The sequence below is a fragment of the Littorina saxatilis genome, linkage group LG8 (assembly GCF_037325665.1).
Source record: "Littorina saxatilis isolate snail1 linkage group LG8, US_GU_Lsax_2.0, whole genome shotgun sequence".
NCBI lineage: Eukaryota > Metazoa > Mollusca > Gastropoda > Littorinimorpha > Littorinidae > Littorina > Littorina saxatilis.
This window is the reverse complement of record NC_090252.1, coordinates 13,130,704-13,152,843: the sequence shown is the minus strand read 5'-3', so window position 1 is coordinate 13,152,843 and position 22,140 is coordinate 13,130,704. Positions and strand designations below refer to the sequence as shown.

At 39.0% G+C, this 22,140-nt stretch overlaps 1 protein-coding gene and 1 long non-coding RNA gene across 3 annotated transcripts in view; one reads left to right on the top strand and one right to left on the bottom strand.

Annotated features, from left to right (window-relative positions):
* Positions 1-5,162: 5,162 nt before the first annotated feature.
* On the bottom strand, positions 5,163-10,054 carry LOC138972821 (uncharacterized). The gene is made up of 2 exons (XR_011457770.1): positions 9,958-10,054; positions 5,163-5,727 (listed from the first exon to the last, which is right to left on the bottom strand). It is a non-coding gene; the product is annotated as an uncharacterized lncRNA (long non-coding RNA).
* Positions 10,055-18,923: 8,869 nt separating this feature from the next.
* The window catches only part of LOC138972822 (uncharacterized), a 9,346-nt gene continuing 6,129 nt past the window's right edge, over positions 18,924-22,140 (top strand). For both annotated transcript variants that reach the window (XM_070345486.1, XM_070345485.1), the window contains exons 1-3: positions 18,924-19,072; positions 19,826-20,022; positions 21,870-21,953. In XM_070345486.1, coding sequence (XP_070201587.1) covers positions 19,032-19,072; positions 19,826-20,022; positions 21,870-21,953 — 322 coding nt within the window. In that variant the 5' untranslated portion in view covers positions 18,924-19,031. The remainder of the gene's footprint in view (positions 19,073-19,825; positions 20,023-21,869; positions 21,954-22,140) is intronic.

Sequence of the window (22,140 nt, the reverse complement as noted above, 5' to 3'; positions counted from 1 at the left end):
TGTGTGTGTGTGTGTGTGTCGTTATCTTAGGGCAACAGGGTACGTGTGTTTCTAGGTTCATCAAAATGTGCATTGAAAATGATGAACCGAACCGTTTTATTGCACAACTGAATGCTTTTCTGACATTTCGTTCCCACGTGCTTCTGCTGTCCCATTCGCGGTCGGCAGCCCCGCGTTCGCTCATCTTTCACATTTGACCTCTTCTCGTCTACAGGGTCGGTCGATATATTCTACCCCCGAAATATCACTTCTTTGCATTTTCAATGACTTCATCGTTCATTAAAATCCCAAACCGATGTCAAATACGAGCTGATTTTGTGAAATAAAGCACATTTCTACTTCCGAAACCCATCGAACAGACATTTCCGGCGCTCGATCGCCGACATTTTCAGCTTTGGGGGTAATTTACGGGCAAATATCAACCACTATATGACTTTTTATGCATTGAGAAACAAATTAAGTCATCGCTGAATCTGTAGCTTACCTTAAATCCCGACGTAAATCAAACAAATCCAAGAAAACTGACAAAACGTGCCTTCAATCGTGTCAGGCCCCGCGTATAACTTCCGCCCCGCTTATGTCAGGTTATCCCCCGTGACTATAGGCAGGAGAAGAAAGAGGAGGATCAATAGCTGACTTGCTTTGGTAACATTGTGATTCTATAGCATACCATTTATGGGGTACTATAGCACGAAAGCTCGACTCTGAAATATAACCTTCTTCTATTCACAGGTGTCCTGAATAGAATGATTAAAAAATAATTTCCTTTCAAATCGATGTGTAAAGGTTTCTAAATACTCGCATGCGTGTAAAAGTAAGTAAGCGTTCTATATAACTCGACCATTGTCACCAGCAATGGCTACTCTGGATTTTCTATGCCTTATTTTTAGTGCTTGTGCAACCGTGCGAATATATTAACACTAAATAACAAGTAGGAAAAGTCCAATGTATTAATGTCAGTCAAGTAGCCTTTACAACTGTTTGACGTCTAACGTAGTTCAGTATGTTTGCCCAAGGAGACAGGGTAAGTAAAATAATGTTATCCAATGTCTAAGTTTGAGCAATATTTTATCATCTGTTCTTTACTGTAGCTCCTTCTACGAAGACACTACAATTCGCAACCGAAATTGAAGAAAAACAAGGTCTCTTTTTATCATCAAAACTAAATTTTTTAGAAACATTTTGAGAACAGTTTCAGTGCCAAACAGTCGAGATGTGACCATTCTTTGAACATTTTTAGCGTTGGAAATAAAAAGTGTCTTTCTATACACGTAACAGAAGCCGATCGATTGCTGAATTATACAGTAAATCCAAAAACAAAGAGACTGCCAACGTTCAGTAGTATATACTACTATATATACAGTATATACAGTAGCTACCTAAGGAAAGAAATGTCTGGTAGCTGACTAAGTAAAGAGCTAAAAAAAAATATCGAAAATCGGGAAACACTTGCAATAACGTTTAATTACAGAACTTTGTCTACAGACCTATTGTTTTTCATTTTGTGTAACATTTGGAAAGTATGAAATGTCTGTCTTTGTGAAATCCTTCGTAACCTGGGACTGATCCTTTTCGAGGTACATTTTTAGGACTGTCTGACCATGCTGTTGTGAGTATTGCCATAAAATAGATTACTTTACATGACATGGAACTTGTTCTTCCGCCTGGTCAATTCGTGTAACAATGGAGAACAATCTTGGCACATGAACTTCACGATTTTATATATGTGACCCTCCACCACGAAATGAGTTGCATGTCACCTCGCGCGGTTCTGCGCTAGGCTTAATATAAGTCCGGGAGTGGCTGGTAACAGTGTGGGGGTCACCTTAGTCACAGGCTTATAACTCAAACAGTTTTCGCTCTTTTCTAAAACGGTTTTCACCACTGGATAGAGCATAAAAAACTCTCTAGGAAAATGTAAAAATATGAAAATCATGCAAAGGTGACATGCGACTCATTCCGTGGTGGAGGGTCACATATGGTTACTCCAGGCGGAGGTCAGGGCTATTCATCTTCTGTGTCTGATCTGTTTTGGAACTTATAATATAATTATGCTGTTAACTCACGGAGAAAACCAGATTGACTATCAGGAATTCACAGCTTTACAATGCTTTTGGTAAATCTGTTTGAAGCGACACGCCATATTTTCATATTAAAACTTTCAATAAAGTGTTCTTGTGAAGCTCGAAGCCCGATAGCTTGTGTGATTACACCCCCGGTATAGGGGTGTGTATAGGTTTCGCTCGATGTGTTTGTTTGTTTGTTTGTTTGTTTGTGTTCGCATATAGATCTCAAGAATGAACGGACCGATCGTCACCAAACTTGGTGAACAGGTTCTATACATTCCTGAGACGGTCCTTACAAAAATTGGGACCAGTCAAACACACGGTTAGGGAGTTATTGGTGGATTAAGATTCTACAAGGACTTATAGAGGAACATCTTAATGGTCAAAGGGAAATAACCATTCTCAGTCAGTCACTGCCACCAACTGAGAAGGTTATTTCCCTTTGACGGGGGTGTTTTTCCTACCTCGTAGGAATTTCTTGTTTTTCTATTGTCTCTGAACCACGTCAAGGCGATTGTGACATGACAACCTGGCTCATTCATCCCATTCTAATTTCAATGTAAAAAGCATAGAGATAACATTATACTGTTTGCAGATGTACTTCTGGGTAGAAAAGGTTTCAAAGCAAAATACCCGCGACTGTCTCACAAATATAACACCCATTGTCAGCAATTACGTGACATTTTGAAGCATACAATAGGAATGGTTAGGTTTGGTCTTGATAATCAATCTTGAAGCTCCCGGAGTTACTTTCCTCTTCTTTCAGCACAGAACACCTACGGTAAGACTTTACGGTTTTATATTCAGTTTAGAGTCTTCTTTCGGTGTGAAGTAGTGTTGTGTGCATTGGTAAAGCTTTGATCCTTGATTGTGAATGTAGGTACTGAGTAGGTTAGAAACTAGGAACACTCACCGTATGTTTTCCTTCATGTTAAACGCACGCATTATTCAAACAACTCAACAATATTTTTCAACAACAAAGTTAGGTTTGTGGATAAACAAATTGGCTTGAAAGTGTGTACACGGTGTCGAAAAACACACAATTATGAAATTGTACAACCTAAATAAGAAGTCTTTAAAGTTATGGTTTTTACTTGCAATATTTCTTTAACGTTTGATCACGTATTCACCTTCGAAATTGACGACACATGTAACCTTCCCACATTCATCGACTAATACTGATTTCACTTATAGCTTAAAGGTCCTCGTCTACATTTTCTCACAGAAATTGAGATTTGACCGCTATAATGTTTAATCCATTCACTAACACTTTCAAAAAAACACCCCCCTCCGATCACAAAGGACGGAGCAAGTGTAGCCGTTTGAAAATTCATTGATGTATTCCATCGTAGTAGGATATCCTTATTTGGAACATAATCGTAGTAGGATATCCTTATTTGGAACATAATGTAAACCGGAAGTTTTCAAAGTGCTTAACCACCCAGAATTCCTAGCGGTGAGCAGCCGCTGCCTTGACGAAAGTTCTCTGGTAAGTTCTTTTTATCAATTATGCAATACATTCTTGTCGTATAAGACTTTTAAGTGGCTGCAAACAAGGCTTCATAATGCACCAAAACAGTTTCAAGCAATGTGTTTGCTCTGTTCACGTACTGTGTTCGTCATTCGCAGATATCAAATCTTAGCCGAGTTGACGCATTTCAGGGAACCTCTCAAAAGTCAGTTTTACGCTTACAGCATTGCACATTACGGTACTTTATGTTTGATGGCGGTTTACAAAGAGGCTCTGCTTAATGATTCGGTTCAGGAATTAAGGAGTCATCATAAAAATAAAGCAAAAGCATAGGTCTAACACTAACTCAATGTTTCGAGAGGCACAGTTCCGACACAGTGACACACGTAGCCTACACTGACAATGAAATCTAAAACGCTTGCAATCGATCTAAATTTGTATTTCTGCACACACAAAATATTTCGACTACAAAATAAGGATCGGAATCAAAAACAATTGTATTTTCCAACAAGAGTCCTTGATTTGTGTGCTTTCATTTTTAATGAGTTTACGTAGACTAGTCTAGTACCCGCAACACCGATGTCAGAATCGCCATTGATTTTCCTGCAAGACTAACAACTACAGATCTAACTGAATCAGTTGAATCGGAGATCTAGATTCTCCGGTCGAATCTTAGAATGCAGCTGGTTTTTATTTTTGTATTTCTTATGTCTATGTGTGTGCCGTATGTGTGTAAAATGTGCGTGTTTGTTTGTATGTGTAAAATGTGCGTGCGTATGTCTGTGGATGTGTGTGTGTGTGTGTACGTAGTACGTGCGTGCGCGCGTGTGTGTGACATTCACGTGGTAGTACGAGTGATTGTGTGAATCGGAGTATCTGTACGTGTTTGTTTTCTTATACCTGATCATGTTTTAGACGATTCATGTATGCATTTATAGTTCTTAAAAATGCCAAACGTACTGTATTGCATGGTAGGTATAAGCCACGTATTTTATTCACTTATGATTCATGTCCGTCAAGTATAACCGTTTGTCCATTTCTTAGACTGTGTCTTTTAACACTTTTGTTTTGTTGTTTCTTTTTTTTCTGTAAAACTAAAAGCTGTCCATTTCGATACTCAGGTCGAACACAGTACGCTTATCTCATGTCTCAACTCTGAGCTAAGCATCGTCTCCACCGGTCAGAAGAGGCAGGGCAGGGCCAGCAGGTGCGGCTGTGTTAGCGTCAGCGCAATCGGGGACACAGAGAGTCCGCATGCGGACAGCAACTCAAGAAGCTGCCGCCAAGAGTTATCGGGAAGAAAGATCCAGTCTCTTAGTCTTACAGTGAGTTTGTGTAGTTACAAATGTAATGGTTTGAAGATTTCTTCTCTCTGTTATTGCTTGAGTGCTTATGTTAATCTCAGTTATTCAAGTATGGGCTGTATAGTGTAAATGCGTGTGTGTGTGTGTGTGTGTCACTGTGTGTGTGTGTGTGCGTGTGTTTGTGTGTGTGCATCCATATGAGAGAGAGAGAGAGAGAGAGAGAGAGAGAGAGAGAGAGAGAGAGAGAGAGAGAGAGAGTGGTGACACACTATACTTCCGTTTGCTGTTAAATGGATACTTACAAAATCGACAATCCCATCAATCAGTCGAGACACAATTTATTAACAAAAGAATTTTAATTATATACCAACTTATTTAATGCATACACTCGTACATATGTATACATCTGAATGCATAAAGCACACACACAAACATGTACAAAGTAACCCCCCCCCCCCCCAAAAAAAAAAAAAAAATGCTGATAACTCATGAATTACTTCTACAACTTACTTCAAATTTGGTGTACATTGGCGTGCGATATGGGATGATAATTCCACAAAGTTTCATGAATGCCGGTCAAGTGCGCATGGCTTATAATTATATCTACATGCCACTTGTTTCATAATACTACATCTATTAAAACAGATAAAATGGATACAAATTTGAATGCATTACATTATTTCATGACAATAGGACTTTTAACTGTGTTGGTCAGAACATGATTAACGAGATGACCGCGGGGGAGCTGGTCCTGTCCATTGCTGAGCGGCTCCCATCCCCGGTTTTGGGCATGGCCTGCAACCTTAACAGAGGATCCTTCCCAGAGGAGCCTACTTCAAGTGCAGCCACATGTCCTTCCAGGTGTGTTTGTCACCACTACCATGACCTGTAATTACAAAAATAGTACTTAAAAATCTGAAACAGTTTCAAAAATGTTAGCACACTGCTGTTAATCGCCATACGTTATACATGACTCGACTATGATGTGCCGTAATTATGCATTTAAATTATGATGAAAAAACAACAACCTGAAAAGTGATGGGCGTGTCCGGATAGGGCGGATAATCGTTATATGAAATCTTTAGAAATGTGTCCTGTTTCCGTTATTAATCTTTAAATGTTATAACAACATCCTGGAAATTCAGTAGAAATGGCCCAGTCAGGCTGATTTTTTGGCAACTACAGGGTGACCTTAAAAAAATGCAACCCTCAAAAATGCGAATAACTTTACATCTGTTGACCGAATCACTTTATATTTGGGGGACATAAACTTCAGCCTATCCATGTCCCTTCCACATCTTGGCAACTTTTTTTGAAATAGCACAAAAGTCTGACCATTTGATCTACAAAATTGCCCCTTTGTGAAAGTGTCACGGTAGCTGAAGTTTATGTCCCCCAAATATAATGTGATTCGGTCAACAGATGCAGAAGTTATTAGCATTTTTGAGGGTTGCATTTTTGGGGGGTCACCCTGTCACCCAGTCTTCTTCAAAATGGAAAAACAACACTGCTAGGCACAACAGCTGAACCAAATCAATTTGAGTGGGCAAAAGTTGTTCTTCAATTTGAGATAATAAAACAACAAACAGGGTCACTCTTGCTCACACAATCAAATCTGCATCTAAATCAGTATGTGTTGTTCACATATCTTGTCTAACATGGACGCTATGCATATATGGCAGGCTGAGCGGTGTAGGTGTCAATACTCTCAGCAGGCATAAAAGGCAGTTTTTGAAGCCATTTTAGCGGGTAATAAGACAAAGAATGGTACATTTGAGTAACTCGCAAACACATTGCCTTCAAACTTTCGGAGATTTGTGTTAACACATGTCGTAAAGTACACACGAAATCTCAAGTCATGTGAGGTATTAGTTCTGCTGTTATGCGACATCCCAAAAAGAGTTTTAAAAATAAGGATCTACCCTGTCCGATTGAACAGAAGAAAAAAAATAGAATTAGCATGCATTTAGAAAAATGAAAGCTTCATTTTACCCTTAAATTTAATACAGTTTCACCAATGGCTGTTCAAAGCGCACTTGTTTAAACGCACACACACATTTTTGGAAAATGCTTTTTCAAGAGCCATTGATCAGTTAAGCGTGTCGGCAGTGAGCTTTGCTATGCGTAGGCCGACATTTGCGCTCAGCGCTCTGAATGAGTCAACTTTAAAAAACTACTTTCGCGTTGAAATCCTCATACCACCCATGTCTGATAAAATATGTACATGAAATTTGAGTATGTGGCGCATCTGTCATTGTTCTTGAAGATTTCAACAAATAAAATTTGTTCAATGATTCAGCAAAAACCTATCGTCAATTTAAGAACTGTTTCTGACATGCCAAATAACAGCAGAACTAATATCTCAAATGACTTGAGATTTCGTGTGTAATTTACGACATGTGTTAGCACCAATTACCTCCGCAAGTGTGAAGGCAATGCGTTAGCGAGTTACTCAACTGTACCATTTTTTGTCTCATTACCCACTAAAACGGCTTCAAAAACTGCCGTTAATGCCTGCTGAGAGGATTGACACCTACACCACTCAGCATGCCATAGCGTCCATGTTAGACAAGATATGTGAACAAAACTTACTGATTTGAATGCAAATTTGATTGTTTTGTCTAAGAACATGCTAAACATGTTTTGTTTTAGCAGTTCTGATTTGTTGTCAATTTTAACGCGGGAACCTTCATTTTGCGAATTTGATTTGGGTGTGTGTGTGTGTTGTAGGTTTCACTGTATCGACAATACGTCATGTAAACTCAATCTGTTTTCTGAATAAGTTAGGGGCATAAAAGGCCTTTCCAGTCATATAATTGGTTTTACGATAAACGGCCTCATCATAAAGATCTGCCCTCAAACGCATCTGTAAAGTTTTTTTTATGACGAGTAGTGTAGAACAATCACCATCTTACACATCTGATCGCAAGATTATGCATTCCCGAAAAATTCTGCTATGTCTCCGGCGCATCAGTATCTGTCCGAAGGGTTTGAAAACGAATAATTACAACACACACACACACCCCTCCCAACCTCCACCACCACCCAAGAAAAAAAAAGAAGAAAAGAATAAATACATTGATAAATACAAGAATGAAAGAATTAATTTACTTTTTTTCAATTGTTTTTTATAACAAATCTATTGCTTCTAGGTCATCATTATCAGGCCGATGATTAAACCAAAGCTTAGTCACGGAAATGCATATATGGACTAAAAATGACGTGTTTTTTTCTTGCAGGACAATGGCTTGAATATGACTTCATCCTGAATCGGCAGAGCAGCGATGTATTCTTATATGGATGCCATGGACGTCTTCCACCTAGCGGGCACACAGATGGTTCACAAATCTACCCACTTGTATATTGCATACCTACCCCCTCACTCTTAACCATTGCTCCTTCACTTCTGCAGCTGCATCAAAACACACACACACACACACACACACACACACACACACACACACACACACACACACACACACACTTAATACCGATGCCACATTTCAAGTAATCGGGCTGCAGGTATATTTGTCTTCTTAAGTCCACAATCAGAATGGCAGGAGCTATTGGAAAAAACGTTTTCTTTTTTACATTTTACGGTAATTACATTTTTGTCTTTGATCTTCAGGCTTCCATAACAGTTCTCTAAATGTATTGAGAATACGCCTGAAACGTTACATGAACCAAAACAACAACAACCAAAAAACAAACGCTGTGCATAGGGAACACACATATCAATGATCTTTCTTTATTTGGTGTTTAACGTCGTTTTCAACCACGAAGGTTATATCGCGACGGGATATCAATGATAATTTAGCAGGGAGAATCAGCCGGGACATTATTTATTATTCTGAATAGATCAACATTCATATATGCATCAAGTGTACTAATTGATCCTGCTAAATAGTTGTATTTGTTTGTGACTGATGCACTTTTTATTCACTTTGCACATGTATCACGTAAGAAAAATCAAGGGAGGTAATTTTGCTCGGATTAGATGGTTCCCTCCCCTGATAACAAAAGCACACAAATTCATTTTTCCCCTCTTCTCGTATGTGTTATTCAAACGTTTTGTTGGTTTTTGTTGAATATTGATGTGAAAGGTTCAGTCCTTCCCGAGTAAACTATTCGATTTACAGACCAGGCCTGAAAAGACCATCGCTAAACACATCAACTAATCAGCCTGGGTGCAGTTTGTGATTGTTTTTTTATTGACTGATTTGTGAACGAACACAAGCAGGAATCTGTGATGATAACACATCAAAATAAATTATCACTTTGCGCATGAAGCAGCCAGGTTGTCGAATCTAAGTCTTTGTTCATGTACAATCTTGTCTAAATCTGAGATGGTGAGCCAAAAGTTTTCATGGGAACGACTGTGCCTTTCTTTGTCTCTCAATTTTTACACCACTTGCTACTCATGATTGCATGACACTAAGAACAGGCAAGACGTGGATATCGTGGTTTTAATGATACATTCGGACATACAAATGGTTACCGTTGTTTTCTTAGATACGTGTGATCTCTCTTTTTCCCCTGGTCCTTTCTTTTTGATGTTATTTAGCCTGAAGTTTGTTGCAACTATTGGTCCGCTTGCATTTGTTGTTATAGTAATTGTGGATATGCTATTTAATTTGTCTGTGTTGCCTAATTATGTTGTCACTGTCAGCTTGATGAATAAAGGCTATGAGAAAAACAAAATGTTACCCTTCACCATCAGCAAAATATGCAGCTAGCTGCATATACTAAATATTTCTGATACCTTGACCAAATACGATGTTTATTTTTGCGTGTTCTCGTTTTTTCAGAGCGAACACACACACACACACACACACACACACACACACACACACACACACACACACACACACACACACACACACACACACACACACACACATAGTCTCTCTCTCTCTCTCTCTCTCTCTCTCTCTCTCTCTCTCCCACCCACACACACACACGTACACGTACACACACACACAGTTTCAATGTTAAAAACTTAAAACACGTATCCCTGTAGCATCGATGAAGGTTGTATGCAGGAACATCATAAAAGCTTGCTTACAAACGGACTCGCTGTCTTCGAATAAAACAGCTTTCGAATAAAATAGCTTACCGTTGGATCTTTGCTCAAACTGCGGCTTTCTTGTCCACATTCCTGGCGCACAGATCTGCAATGTGCAACGTTACTGTTGAATACACACACTTTATGTTGAAGTCACAGGGCACAGACAGACATATCCCCCCCCCCCCCCCCCTTACACACACATGCGCGCGCGACTGCGTGAAGATGCACGTCACCTTATCATTTAATCACACAATGTAAAAACGTGGTGGTTAAAAACTGAATAGTATCATATAATCTCTGAAGAGAATTTTTGTTTTCCAACAGTCGTTCGTGTAAGGCACACGCAGACGGAATGTAGCTGAAGCCATACCGTAAAAACTAAGAACAGATCTATAGATTCTAAAACAAATGTGACATTTTAGTTCTATTCATCTGGATGAGCTTGATCTGTCCGAAGTAGAATCGGCCACTGAAAATGCAACTCCCCCCCCCCCTCCCTTTCCCACGACACACACCACGACACGACACTAGCTGAGAAAAGGAAAACGTGTGGACGAATACATAATGTAAAAACCAGATCTAAAAGTAAGCCCGGTTTACCATTTCAAACCGCCTTTGAGTATGAAATGTTCGGACGCGCCCTTTCAGCCTACAGTGAAATGGTAATGTACACGTACAAGCTTTGTTTCAGAACTGTGAAACGTAATAACTAGGTTTGTAAATTGATTTCAAATATATACAAGTAAAGTTAATGGAAGATCAAAGTAAAGGTTGGGTGTAGACTAATGTCAAAAAGTATACTTACATTCCGTTTCAGCATGCTCAGTCTTCCACAGAAAAAACTCACAGGGCTTTGTCCTGCTTGCGATTTTGCCAAAAGTACTTTGAACACACCCCCGACGTAACTTTCAATGAGCATCATAGTATTTTTGCCACTTGCCGGTTGAATTTGGCGCCTAATTCCAACTTCGCTGCATCTCAGGGTTGTTTCTGGTCCCCCAAATGTACACATTCAGACCTATGCCGCCCTGATCGATCACAATTTTGCTTTTTACGTAACTGGCGCAAGATGGCAGACATCTTTGGACCGTAAATGACTCTTTGCGCATGCGCCGCTAATAATTTGATTGGTCGATATTTTTAGGTAAAGCACATGGTCTCAGAAAACAGAAAAGTAAACATTGGAAGCGTGAGTCACGCTCCCAAAAAATAAAAACTTTGTTTACATATAAAAAAAAATCTGTAACTTTTTGCCCCATGGTTCATTCATCATCTGAAATAACTTTTTAGCGAAATCTAACCATAAGATTATTGGAAAAAAGTCAAAATGTAGACGACCACCTTTAAAGGCACAGTAAGCCTCCCGTAAACCATCACAGATACGGTCAAGCTTTTACACACAGTACAAACACCCTTTCATTTAAACACTCACCGATTGAGAACATCCTAGGTGCCCTCCGTAAAGAGCGAACAATTTTCAAAGAATTTATTTTTGCGTGGTTTATCTTACCCCTGAGCCATCGTGAACCCGTGTGATCCAGTTTCCCTTTTTCACAATGTAGTCGTCAGTTAGTTATAAGAATGCGACTCGATGTGAGCTTATTTACATAAGCACGTTTTTATGCACGAAACAAACGGTTGTGATTCACAAGAACTCTGGCGATGGCTTTTGACTGTTGAGAGGAACGGCGATATGCATAAACCGTCGTCTGCTACGACCCTTGCGTGACCCTGCTTCCGGGCTTTTCTTTTTTCAAACTTTCACAACTTCGAATTGTACTGATCTTTATGGCAATCCGAATGGTGCAAAAGTCCCTTTTAGCTCTTGATGTCTAAATAACACATTATTTAGCTAAATAACGCGTTATTTAGCTAAACAATGCTTTATTTAGCTATATCATGCATTATTTAGCTAAATAATGCATTGTTTAAATTAAACAATGCATTATTTACAGATACAGAAAAAAGAGAGCCCAGAGCACTAAATAATGCATTGTTTAGCATAAATAAGAGATTGTGTTTGTAAATAACTCATTATTTATAAATAATTACGCGTTTTCTCTAAACAATATATTATATGTAAATAAAGTGTTATTTAAATAAATAAAATATTATTTAGATAAATAAAATATTATTTATCTAAATAAAATATTATTTAGATAAATAAAATATTATATGTAAATAAAATATTATTTATCTAAATAAAATATTATTTATCTAAATAAAATATTATTTAGATAAATAATTTATTATTTAGATAAATAATTTATTATTTAGATAAATAATTTATTATTTAGATAAATAATTTATTATTTACTGTTTTTGCCTTGAAATAGCATTATTACACTAAATAATGCTTTATATAGCTATATAATAGGTTTCCGCTATATAATTCATGATTTGGTAAATAATACATTATATACCGTAAATAAAATATTATATACCGTAAACAATTCATTGTTTAGCGCATCGCGAAGCCGTTTTTTCTCTTGTTGTTTTTTTCCACGTGTTTCCGTGGATCCACGAGAGCTCTGTTGATTCTCAAACTGACCAATCAGACAACTAGCATCTGTACACTAATTAAAGTCCCATTGTTGAGTGTGACGAAAACTCGTGGTGACGATTTTAAAACATGTTGGGTCACGCATGGTCCAATCTTACATGGTCCAACCTTACATGGTCCAACCTTACATGGTCCAACCTTACATGGTCCAATCTTACATGGTCCAACCTTACATGGTCCAACCTTACATGGTCCAATCTTACATGGTCCAATCTTACATGGTCCAACCTTACATGGTTCAACCTTACATGGTCCAATCTTACATGGTCCAATCTTGCATGGTCCAATCTTACATGGTCCAATCTTACATGGTCCAACCTTACATGGTCCAACCTTACATGGTCCAATCTTACATGGTCCAACCTTACATGGTCCAACCTTACATGGTCCAATCTTACATGGTCCAATCTTGCATGGTCCAATCTTGCATGGTCCAACCTTACATGGTCCAATCTTACATGGTCCAACCTTACATGGTCCAACCTTACATGGTCCAATCTTACATGGTCCAATCTTACATGGTCCAACCTTACATAGTTCAACCTTACATGGTCCAATCTTACATGGTCCAATCTTGCATGGTCCAATCTTACATGGTCCAACTTTGCATGGTCCAACCTTGCATGGTCCAATCTTACATGGTCCAACCTTACATGGTCCAACCTTACATGGTCCAATCTTACATGGTCCAACCTTACATGGTCCAACCTTACATGGTCCAATCTTACATGGTCCAATCTTGCATGGTCCAATCTTGCATGGACCAATCTTGCATGGTCCAACCTTGCATGGTCCAATCTTACATGGTCCAACCTTACATGGTCCAACCTTACATGGTCCAACCTTACATGGTCCAATCTTGCATGGTCCAATCTTACATGGTCCAACCTTGCATGGTCCAACCTTGCATGGTCCAATCTTACATGGTCCAATCTTACATGATCCAACCTTACATGGTCCAACCTTACATGGTCCAACCTTACATGGTCCAATCTTACATGGTCCAACCTTACATGGTCCAACCTTGCATGGTCCAACCTTACATGGTCCAACCTTACATGGTCCAACCTTACATGGTCCAATCTTACATGGTCCAACCTTACATGGTCCAACCTTACATGGTCCAATCTTACATGGTCCAATCTTGCATGGTCCAATCTTACATGGTCCAACATTGCATGGTCCAACCTTACATGGTCCAACCTTACATGGTCCAATCTTACATGGTCCAACCTTACATGGTCCAACCTTACATGGTCCAATCTTACATGGTCCAATCTTACATGGTCCAACCTTACATGGTTCAACCTTACATGGTCCAATCTTACATGGTCCAATCTTGCATGGTCCAATCTTACATGGTCCAATCTTACATGGTCCAACCTTGCATGGTCCAATCTTACATGGTCCAACCTTACATGGTCCAACCTTACATGGTCCAATCTTACATGGTCCAACCTTACATGGTCCAACCTTACATGGTCCAATCTTACATGGTCCAATCTTGCATGGTCCAATCTTGCATGGTCCAACCTTGCATGGTCCAATCTTACATGGTCCAACCTTACATGGTCCAATCTTACATGGTCCAACCTTACATGGTCCAACCTTGCATGGTCCAATCTTACATGGTCCAATAATATATATGGACCATGTAAGATTGGACCATGTAAGGTTGGACCATGTAAGATTGGACCATGTAAGGTTGGACCATGCACGATTGGACCATGTAAGGTTGGACCATGTAAGATTGGACCATGCAAGGTTGGACCATGTAAGGTTGGACCATGTAAGATTGGACCATGCAGGGTTGGACCATGCAAGGTTGGACCATGTAAGATTGGACCATGCAAGATTGGACCATGTAAGATTGGACCATGTAAGATTGGACCATGTAAGGTTGGACCATGTAAGGTTGGACCATGTAAGATTGGACCATGTAAGGTTGGACCATGTAAGGTTGGACCATGCAAGGTTGGACCATGTAAGATTGGACCATGTAAGGTTGGACCATGTAAGGTTGGACCATGCAAGGTTGGACCATGTAAGATTGGACCATGCAAGATTGGACCATGCAAGATTGGACCATGTAAGATTGGACCATGTAAGGTTGGACCATGTAAGGTTGGACCATGTAAGGTTGGACCATGTAAGGTTGGACCATGCAAGATTGGACCATGCAAGGTTGGACCATGTAAGGTTGGACCATGTAAGGTTGGACCATGTAAGATTGGACCATGTAAGGTTGGACCATGTAAGGTTGGACCATGTAAGATTGGACCATGTAAGGTTGGACCATGTAAGATTGGACCATGTAAGGTTGGACCATGTAAGGTTGGACCATGTAAGATTGGACCATGTAAGGTTGGACCATGTAAGGTTGGACCATGTAAGATTGGACCATGCAAGGTTGGACCATGCAAGGTTGGACCATGCAAGATTGGACCATGTAAGATTGGACCATGTAAGGTTGAACCATGTAAGGTTGGACCATGTAAGGTTGGACCATGTAAGGTTGGACCATGTAAGGTTGGACCATGTAAGATTGGACCATGCGTGACCCAACATGTTTTAAAATCGTCACCACGAGTTTTCGTCACACTCAACAATGGGACTTTAATTAGTGTACAGATGCTAGTTGTCTGATTGGTCAGTTTGAGAATCAACAGAGCTCTCGTGGATCCACGGAAACACGTGGAAAAAAACAACAAGAGAAAAAACGGCTTCGCGATGCGCTAAACAATGAATTGTTTACGGTATATAATATTTTATTTACGGTATATAATGTATTATTTACCAAATCATGAATTATATAGCGGAAACCTATTATATAGCTATATAAAGCATTATTTAGTGTAATAATACTATTTCAAGGCAAAAACAGTAAATAATAAATTATTTATCTAAATAATAAATTATTTATCTAAATAATAAATTATTTATCTAAATAATAAATTATTTATCTAAATAATATTTTATTTAGATAAATAATATTTTATTTAGATAAATAATATTTTATTTACATATAATATTTTATTTATCTAAATAATATTTTATTTAGATAAATAATATTTTATTTATCTAAATAATATTTTATTTATTTAAATAACACTTTATTTACATATAATATATTGTTTAGAGAAAACGCGTAATTATTTATAAATAATGAGTTATTTACAAACACAATCTCTTATTTATGCTAAACAATGCATTATTTAGTGCTCTGGGCTCTCTTTTTTCTGTATCTGTAAATAATGCATTGTTTAATTTAAACAATGCATTATTTAGCTAAATAATGCATGATATAGCTAAATAAAGCATTGTTTAGCTAAATAACGCGTTATTTAGCTAAATAATGTGTTATTTAGACATCAAGAGCTAAAAGGGACTTTTGCACCATTCGGATTGCCATAGATCTAGTCTTGATGAAAAAAGAATTCTTTTATGATTAAAGAATGTTTGTGTAACAAGCTGTCAATTTATTATTTAGATTTTAAAAGTTAGGTCTAGCGCAAAAACGCACCACGGTCCAAAAACATTTTGATAATCATCGATCCACGGCTATCGCCAGTTTACATCGATAGAATGAGACCCGAAGGGAAGTAAACATTCTGATAATCATCGATCCACGGCTATCGCCAGTTTACATCGATAGAATGAGACCCGAAGGGAAGTAACTCATTTTTGACCTGAGTTCAGGATGGGTCCAAAAAGTGTTGGAGACAATCTGCAAAATTAATTCTTTAAAAATTGCTCGCTCCCGTTTGGTGAGCGTTCAAATGGAAAGGTGTTTGTACTGTGTGTAAAAGCCTGACAGTATCTGTGATGGTTTACGGGAGGCTTACTGTCCGGGCGTGATTTCCGGTATTGAATATTCATAACAGCCGTCCAGCACCAAAACGAGGCGCCATTGTTGTAGAGGAACAAGTCCACGAAAATAAATTCTTTGAAAATGTCTCACGCTCGACAGAAAGCAGCCAGGATGTTCCCGTTCGGTGAGCGTTCAAATGGAAGTATGCTTGTACTGTATTTAGACGCTCGGGGAGCTCTGTGATGGTTTACGGGAGGCACAGTAAGCCTCCCGTAAACCATCACAGATACGGTCAAGCTTTTACACACAGTACAAACACCCTTTCATTTTAACACTCACCGATTGAGAACATCCTAGGTGCCCTCCGAAAAGAGCGAACAATTTTCCAAGAATTTTTTTTTGCGTGGTTTATCTTACCCCTGAGCCATCGTGAACCCGTGTAACCCAGTTTCCCTTTTTCACAATGTAGTCGTCAGTTAGTTATTTGAATGCGACTCGATGTGAGCTTATTTACAATAGCACGTTTTTATGCACGAAACAAACGGTTGTGGTTCACAAGAACTCTGGCGATGGCTTTTGACTGTTGAGAGGAACGGCGATATGCATAAACCGTCGTCTGCTACGACCCTTGCGTGACCCTGCTTCCGGGCTTTTCTTTTTTCAAACTTTCACAACTTCGAATTGTACTGATCTTGTCTTGATGAAAAAAGAATTCTTTTATGATTAAAGAATGTTTGTGTAACAAGCTGTCAATTTATTATTTAGATTTTAAAAGTTAGGTCTAGCGCAAAAACGCACCACGGTCCAAAAACATTTTGATAATCATCGATTCACGGCTATCGCCAGTTTACATCGATAGAATGAGACCCGAAGGGAAGTAACTCATGTTTGACCTGAGTTCAGGATGGGTCCAAAAAGTGTTTGAGACAATCTGCAAAATTAATTCTTTAAAAATTGCTCGCTCTTTACGTAGGGCACCTAGGATGTTCCCGTTTGGTGAGCGTTCAAATGGAAGGGTGTTTGTACTGTGTGTAAAAGCCTGACAGTATCTGTGATGGTTTACGGGAGGCTTACTGTCCGGGCGTGATTTCCGGTATCATAACAGCCGTCCAGCACCAACACGAGGCGCCATTGTTGTAGAAGACCAAGTCCACGAAAATAAATTCTTTGAAAATTTCTCACGCTCGACAGAAAGCAGCCAGGATGTTCCCGTTCGGTGAGCGTTCAAATGGAAGTATGCTTGTACTGTATGTAGACGCTCGGGGAGCTCTGTGATGGTTTACGGGAGGCTTACTGTGCCTTTAAGAAAGTCTGCAGTATGCGTGAGTGATAAAAGGGTAAGGACTATTGCTTACAGTATAACAATGTTTGAGAAGTTGACCTTGCTGTATAAGTCGGAGATTGTCATGCCAGGCTATTGGGTTGCTCATGACTGCGAATGGCACTATGTACACACAGATTCACTGCCACAGTTTATTCATAAGACTAGAGTCTATACATTGTTGAAAATGCTAGCAGTCAGGGCCCGGCTTCGCCCGGGTGTTGACATCGCCCGAATGCATTTGTAAGAGAGTAGACTGATATGAATCAAAATTGTAGATATTGTTTTTCATTGATAAATCTGTCATTACCAACAACATCATTTTGTTGTTAAAGAAATAACTTTCACAAGATTTATCTCCTTTCCTTGGGAACATTCTAGATACTTGAGCAGTCAGGACCCGGCTTCGCCCGGTGTTTCTGATCTCCCCATCAAACATCCCTGCATGATCAGAGTTACCTCCTTTCAATGTATAACCAAGTAAGAGTTACCTCCCTTCTCTTCTACAACTGCGACCTTGACCTTGAAGCAAGGTCAAGATGCTATGTATGTTTTTAGGGGCCTTGTCATCATACACCATCTTGACAAATTTGGTACTGATAGACTGAATAGTGTCCAAGAAATATCCAACGTTAAAGTTTTCCGGACAGGGGGGGGGGGGGGGGGGGGGGGGGGGACGGACGGACGGACGACTCGGGTGAGTACATAGACTCACTTTTGCTTCGCATGTGAGTCAAAAATTATTATCTAAATCAAATTTCCGAAATCGATTAAAAAACAATTTCATCTTATTCCTTGTTGGTTCCTGATTCCAAAAACATATAGATATGATATGTTTGGATTAAAAACACGCTCAGACAGTTCAAACGAAGAGAGGTACAGAAAAGCGTGCTATGCAGCACAGCGAAACCACTACCGCGCTGAACAAGCTCGTCAGTTTAACTCCGTTTTGCACAAGCGGCGAACTACGGTCATTGTGAAAAAATGCAGTGCGTTCAGTTTCATTCTGTGAGTTCCACAGCTTGACTAAATGTAGTAATGTCCCCTTACGCGACTTGTTTTTGTTTCTCAGAGAAAGCGTTGTGGAAAGTGGGGGTTTAAATGTGTTAAAAAAGAAAACAAATACACCATATTTCTGATAAACCTGTTGTTGTTGTTGTTGTTGTTGTTGTTGTTGTTGTTGTTGTTGTTGTTGTTGTTGTTGTTGTTGTTGTTGTTGTTGTTGTTGATGTTGTTGATGTTGTTGTTGTTGTTGTTGTTGTTGTTGTTGTTAGATGCTGTCTACTGAACATGATATTTTTGTTTTAATTTCAGATGTCAACAATGTTTGTTGTGAAATATACACAACGACCAAAGTTTACGTTTGCTTTTGTATTATTCTGATGGGATTAAAAGGTCGGTAGAAGAAATCACATCATCCATTAGCGATGGGAAACTCTTCTTCAACAACCTGTTGTTGTTGCAATGGGTAGGTAATCAGATCAGAAAGCGGATGGAAAACAGTTATGTGTGTGTGTGTGTGTGTGTGTGTGTGTGTGTGTGTGTGTGTGTGTGTGTGTGTGTGTGTGTGTGTATGTATGTGTGTGTGTGTGTGAGTGTGTGTTTGCGTGTGTGTGTGTGAGTTTGTTAGTGTTAGTGTTAGTGTTAGTGTGTGTGTGTGTGTGTGTGTGTGTGTGTGTGTGTGTGTGTGTGTGTGTGTGTGTGTGTGTGTGTGTTTTCTATGTTTGCCCATGTGCGAGTTTGTGTGTGCGAGAGAGAAAGTGTATACATGTGCAAACTCAGCTCAGAGATATTAGATCATATCACACACATATAATTTATTTGTGTTCAACGTGGCATCCGAAAATACGATATAAAATGTACTGCAATTACAAAACACATATCAAGAGACTAAATTTCGGAGCAGCATTTTCAATTTTAACTTAGCAAGCAAATTATTGCGACAGATTGTGCACCAGACTAAAGCATTAATTCCAGTGTAATTTCATGCAAACGTTCTACGCCATTTAAGGGATTCAACTTTGGCTATCTGGCACACCTTTCAGATCAAGAAATACAAAAGTCGGCGAAACATAATAACCTGTTCTGGATAAATAATTGATTTGACTATCTGTTTGCATGTCAAAGTTTCCAAGATGAACCTATTGTGAATTTTCGTCCATCTTTTAATTTGTACCTTATGTTTTTGACAATCACAGACCTATATGATGTATTGTTGCAGCAAAATCAGCAGGTGCTGTCGAAAAGACCCCCTTGCCGATACTACCCGCGCCATTTATCGAAAGACGGACACAGTCACAGATATACAAGATGTCAACTTCACCAACGTTGCCTTTAACGAAGAGACCACACAAGCAAGTAGCATTGACAAGGAAACACAAACCGACATCACAGACAGGGAGTCGGGACAGGCAACAGGTACGTAGTCTGAAAAAGAAACGAAGCGACGAGAGTTAGGATTCGTCAGCAGTGTCTCTGACGATCTTTAATTTAATCAATAAATATGCCTTCCTTCTAATGTATCGTTTAACACTTTCTACCCCACCTATGTTGACCAAGTTTTTTTTTAGCCGAGACCAGCTGTGCTGCAGCAGGTCACTCTGAATTCTAGTAACTGTGTAGAAATTGTGTATCAACACTCTGAAATGCAGGCGTTAGATCAACGTTATTACAGGAAGCGACTGAAGCTAACAGTCAGAGCGGATATATCCGTACCTGGTCAGATAGAGCCAAATGAGTGGGGACGGATATATCTGTACCTGGGAGACAATGCGCTAATCAAAATTATTTCAAATATTTCCGCCATAATTGTTGTTTATTTTTGCTTATTTAAAACTGTAAAAGGATCCTCTGATTTTAACATGTGCTTGAATAGAATCTCAATATATCACATTTGTACGTGTGTTAGGCACTGTAAACTGAAGTGTTTCACTTGTTGTAACCAATTGTGAACACTGTGTGGAATACTGTACAATTCTACTTGCAAAAGTTGCACACATTGTAAACACTATTTCGTTTTTACCAAGTGTGAAATATTTGCTGGTAGAGTTATACAATTTGTTGCACAGTGTTCACAACTGGTAAAAAAAAAAGTGTGTTAAGAAGTGGAACACTGCAATTTACAGTGCCATAGTGCATTTAAGGCCCCCCCAAAAAGTCTGTTTACTGTAACATAGGCCACAAAAATAGGGTCGGAAAGTCGGGATGTTTTTTTCCCCCAAAAACATATTTTTAAGTTATTTTGCCAAAAAACAAAGACTTTTTTTTTATTTAATTTTTCTTTTTTTCTTTTTTTCTTTTTTTCTTTCCCCAAATGCCAAAAAAAAGTCTAGGGTCGCGCGAAAAAATAGGGTCGGTCGGGATACCGTAAACAGACTATTTTTTTGTGTGTGGCCTAAACTAAAGTTTTGTGAACACCAGCCTTCTTTTAAACTAGTAGTCCCCCGGAATCGGAGTATGACTGCCTAAATGGTGGGAGAAAAACGGCCATACACCCAAAAGCCTGCTCGTGTCAAGGAGAGTTATGGAAGTCGCAGCCAACAAACGCAAGGGAAGAAGACACCAGTTTAGGTCCATCCAAGCTTTACATTTTAACAAACTGGAGATGAGCAGATCCACATATACCATGATCTAAATCCAAGTTGCTATTTGCGTATTTTGACAACTTTAAGTGTGTGTGTGTGTGTGTGTGTGTGTGTGTGTGTGTGTGTGTGTGTGTGTGTGTGTGTGTGTGTGTGTGTGTGTGTGTGTTTGATTTCTCATATCACAAATACATTAATTGCCACTGGGTTTGATTTTGCACGGGAATCTCAAAAAAATAATGATAAGGTAAGATTCTTCAAAATGTTACCTTATATTGCAATTAGAAAAACTGATCAAACAGAAGTGGCCTGAAGCTTTAGAAAAACAGTACATATAGTAAATATTATATCGAATTTGAAGACGAATTTGGGGAAAGAAAGTTACATTACCCAATTACCAGATATATATGCATTTGTACTTGTAATGTAGCTGTCACAAACTTGAAACTTGTGTGTGTGTTCGTTTTGTGTTCGTTTGTGTGTGTGTGTGTGTGTGTGTGTGTGTGTGTGTGTGTGTGTGTGTGTGTGTGTGTGTGTGTGTGTGTGTGTGTGGATGTGTGTGTATGCGTGCGAGCGTGCGTGCGTGGGTGCGTTCGTGTGTATGTGTGTGTGTGTTTGTGTGTGTGTGTGTGTGTGTGTGTGCGCGTGTGTTCGTGCTTGTGAGTTTCTTTGATTGTGAAACAGGACATCCAGAACCAGCTCCGACGAACATCGAACATGTTGACAATTTCATCATAAATCAAGGCGAATTGCACTTATCTGATAATGGTAAGATTATCACGTCGATTCTATCTGAAATTCGAGTATTAACAAATGCTGATGGCCCTAATATTTACGATAGGTACTTAGCATAAACAAGTAATATTTTTCAATTTATACTTCGGCTGACTGTCAATGTAAATGAAAGGCCACTATAAAAATATTTCAAAGGAACAGCTAACCGCGAACTGCGCGG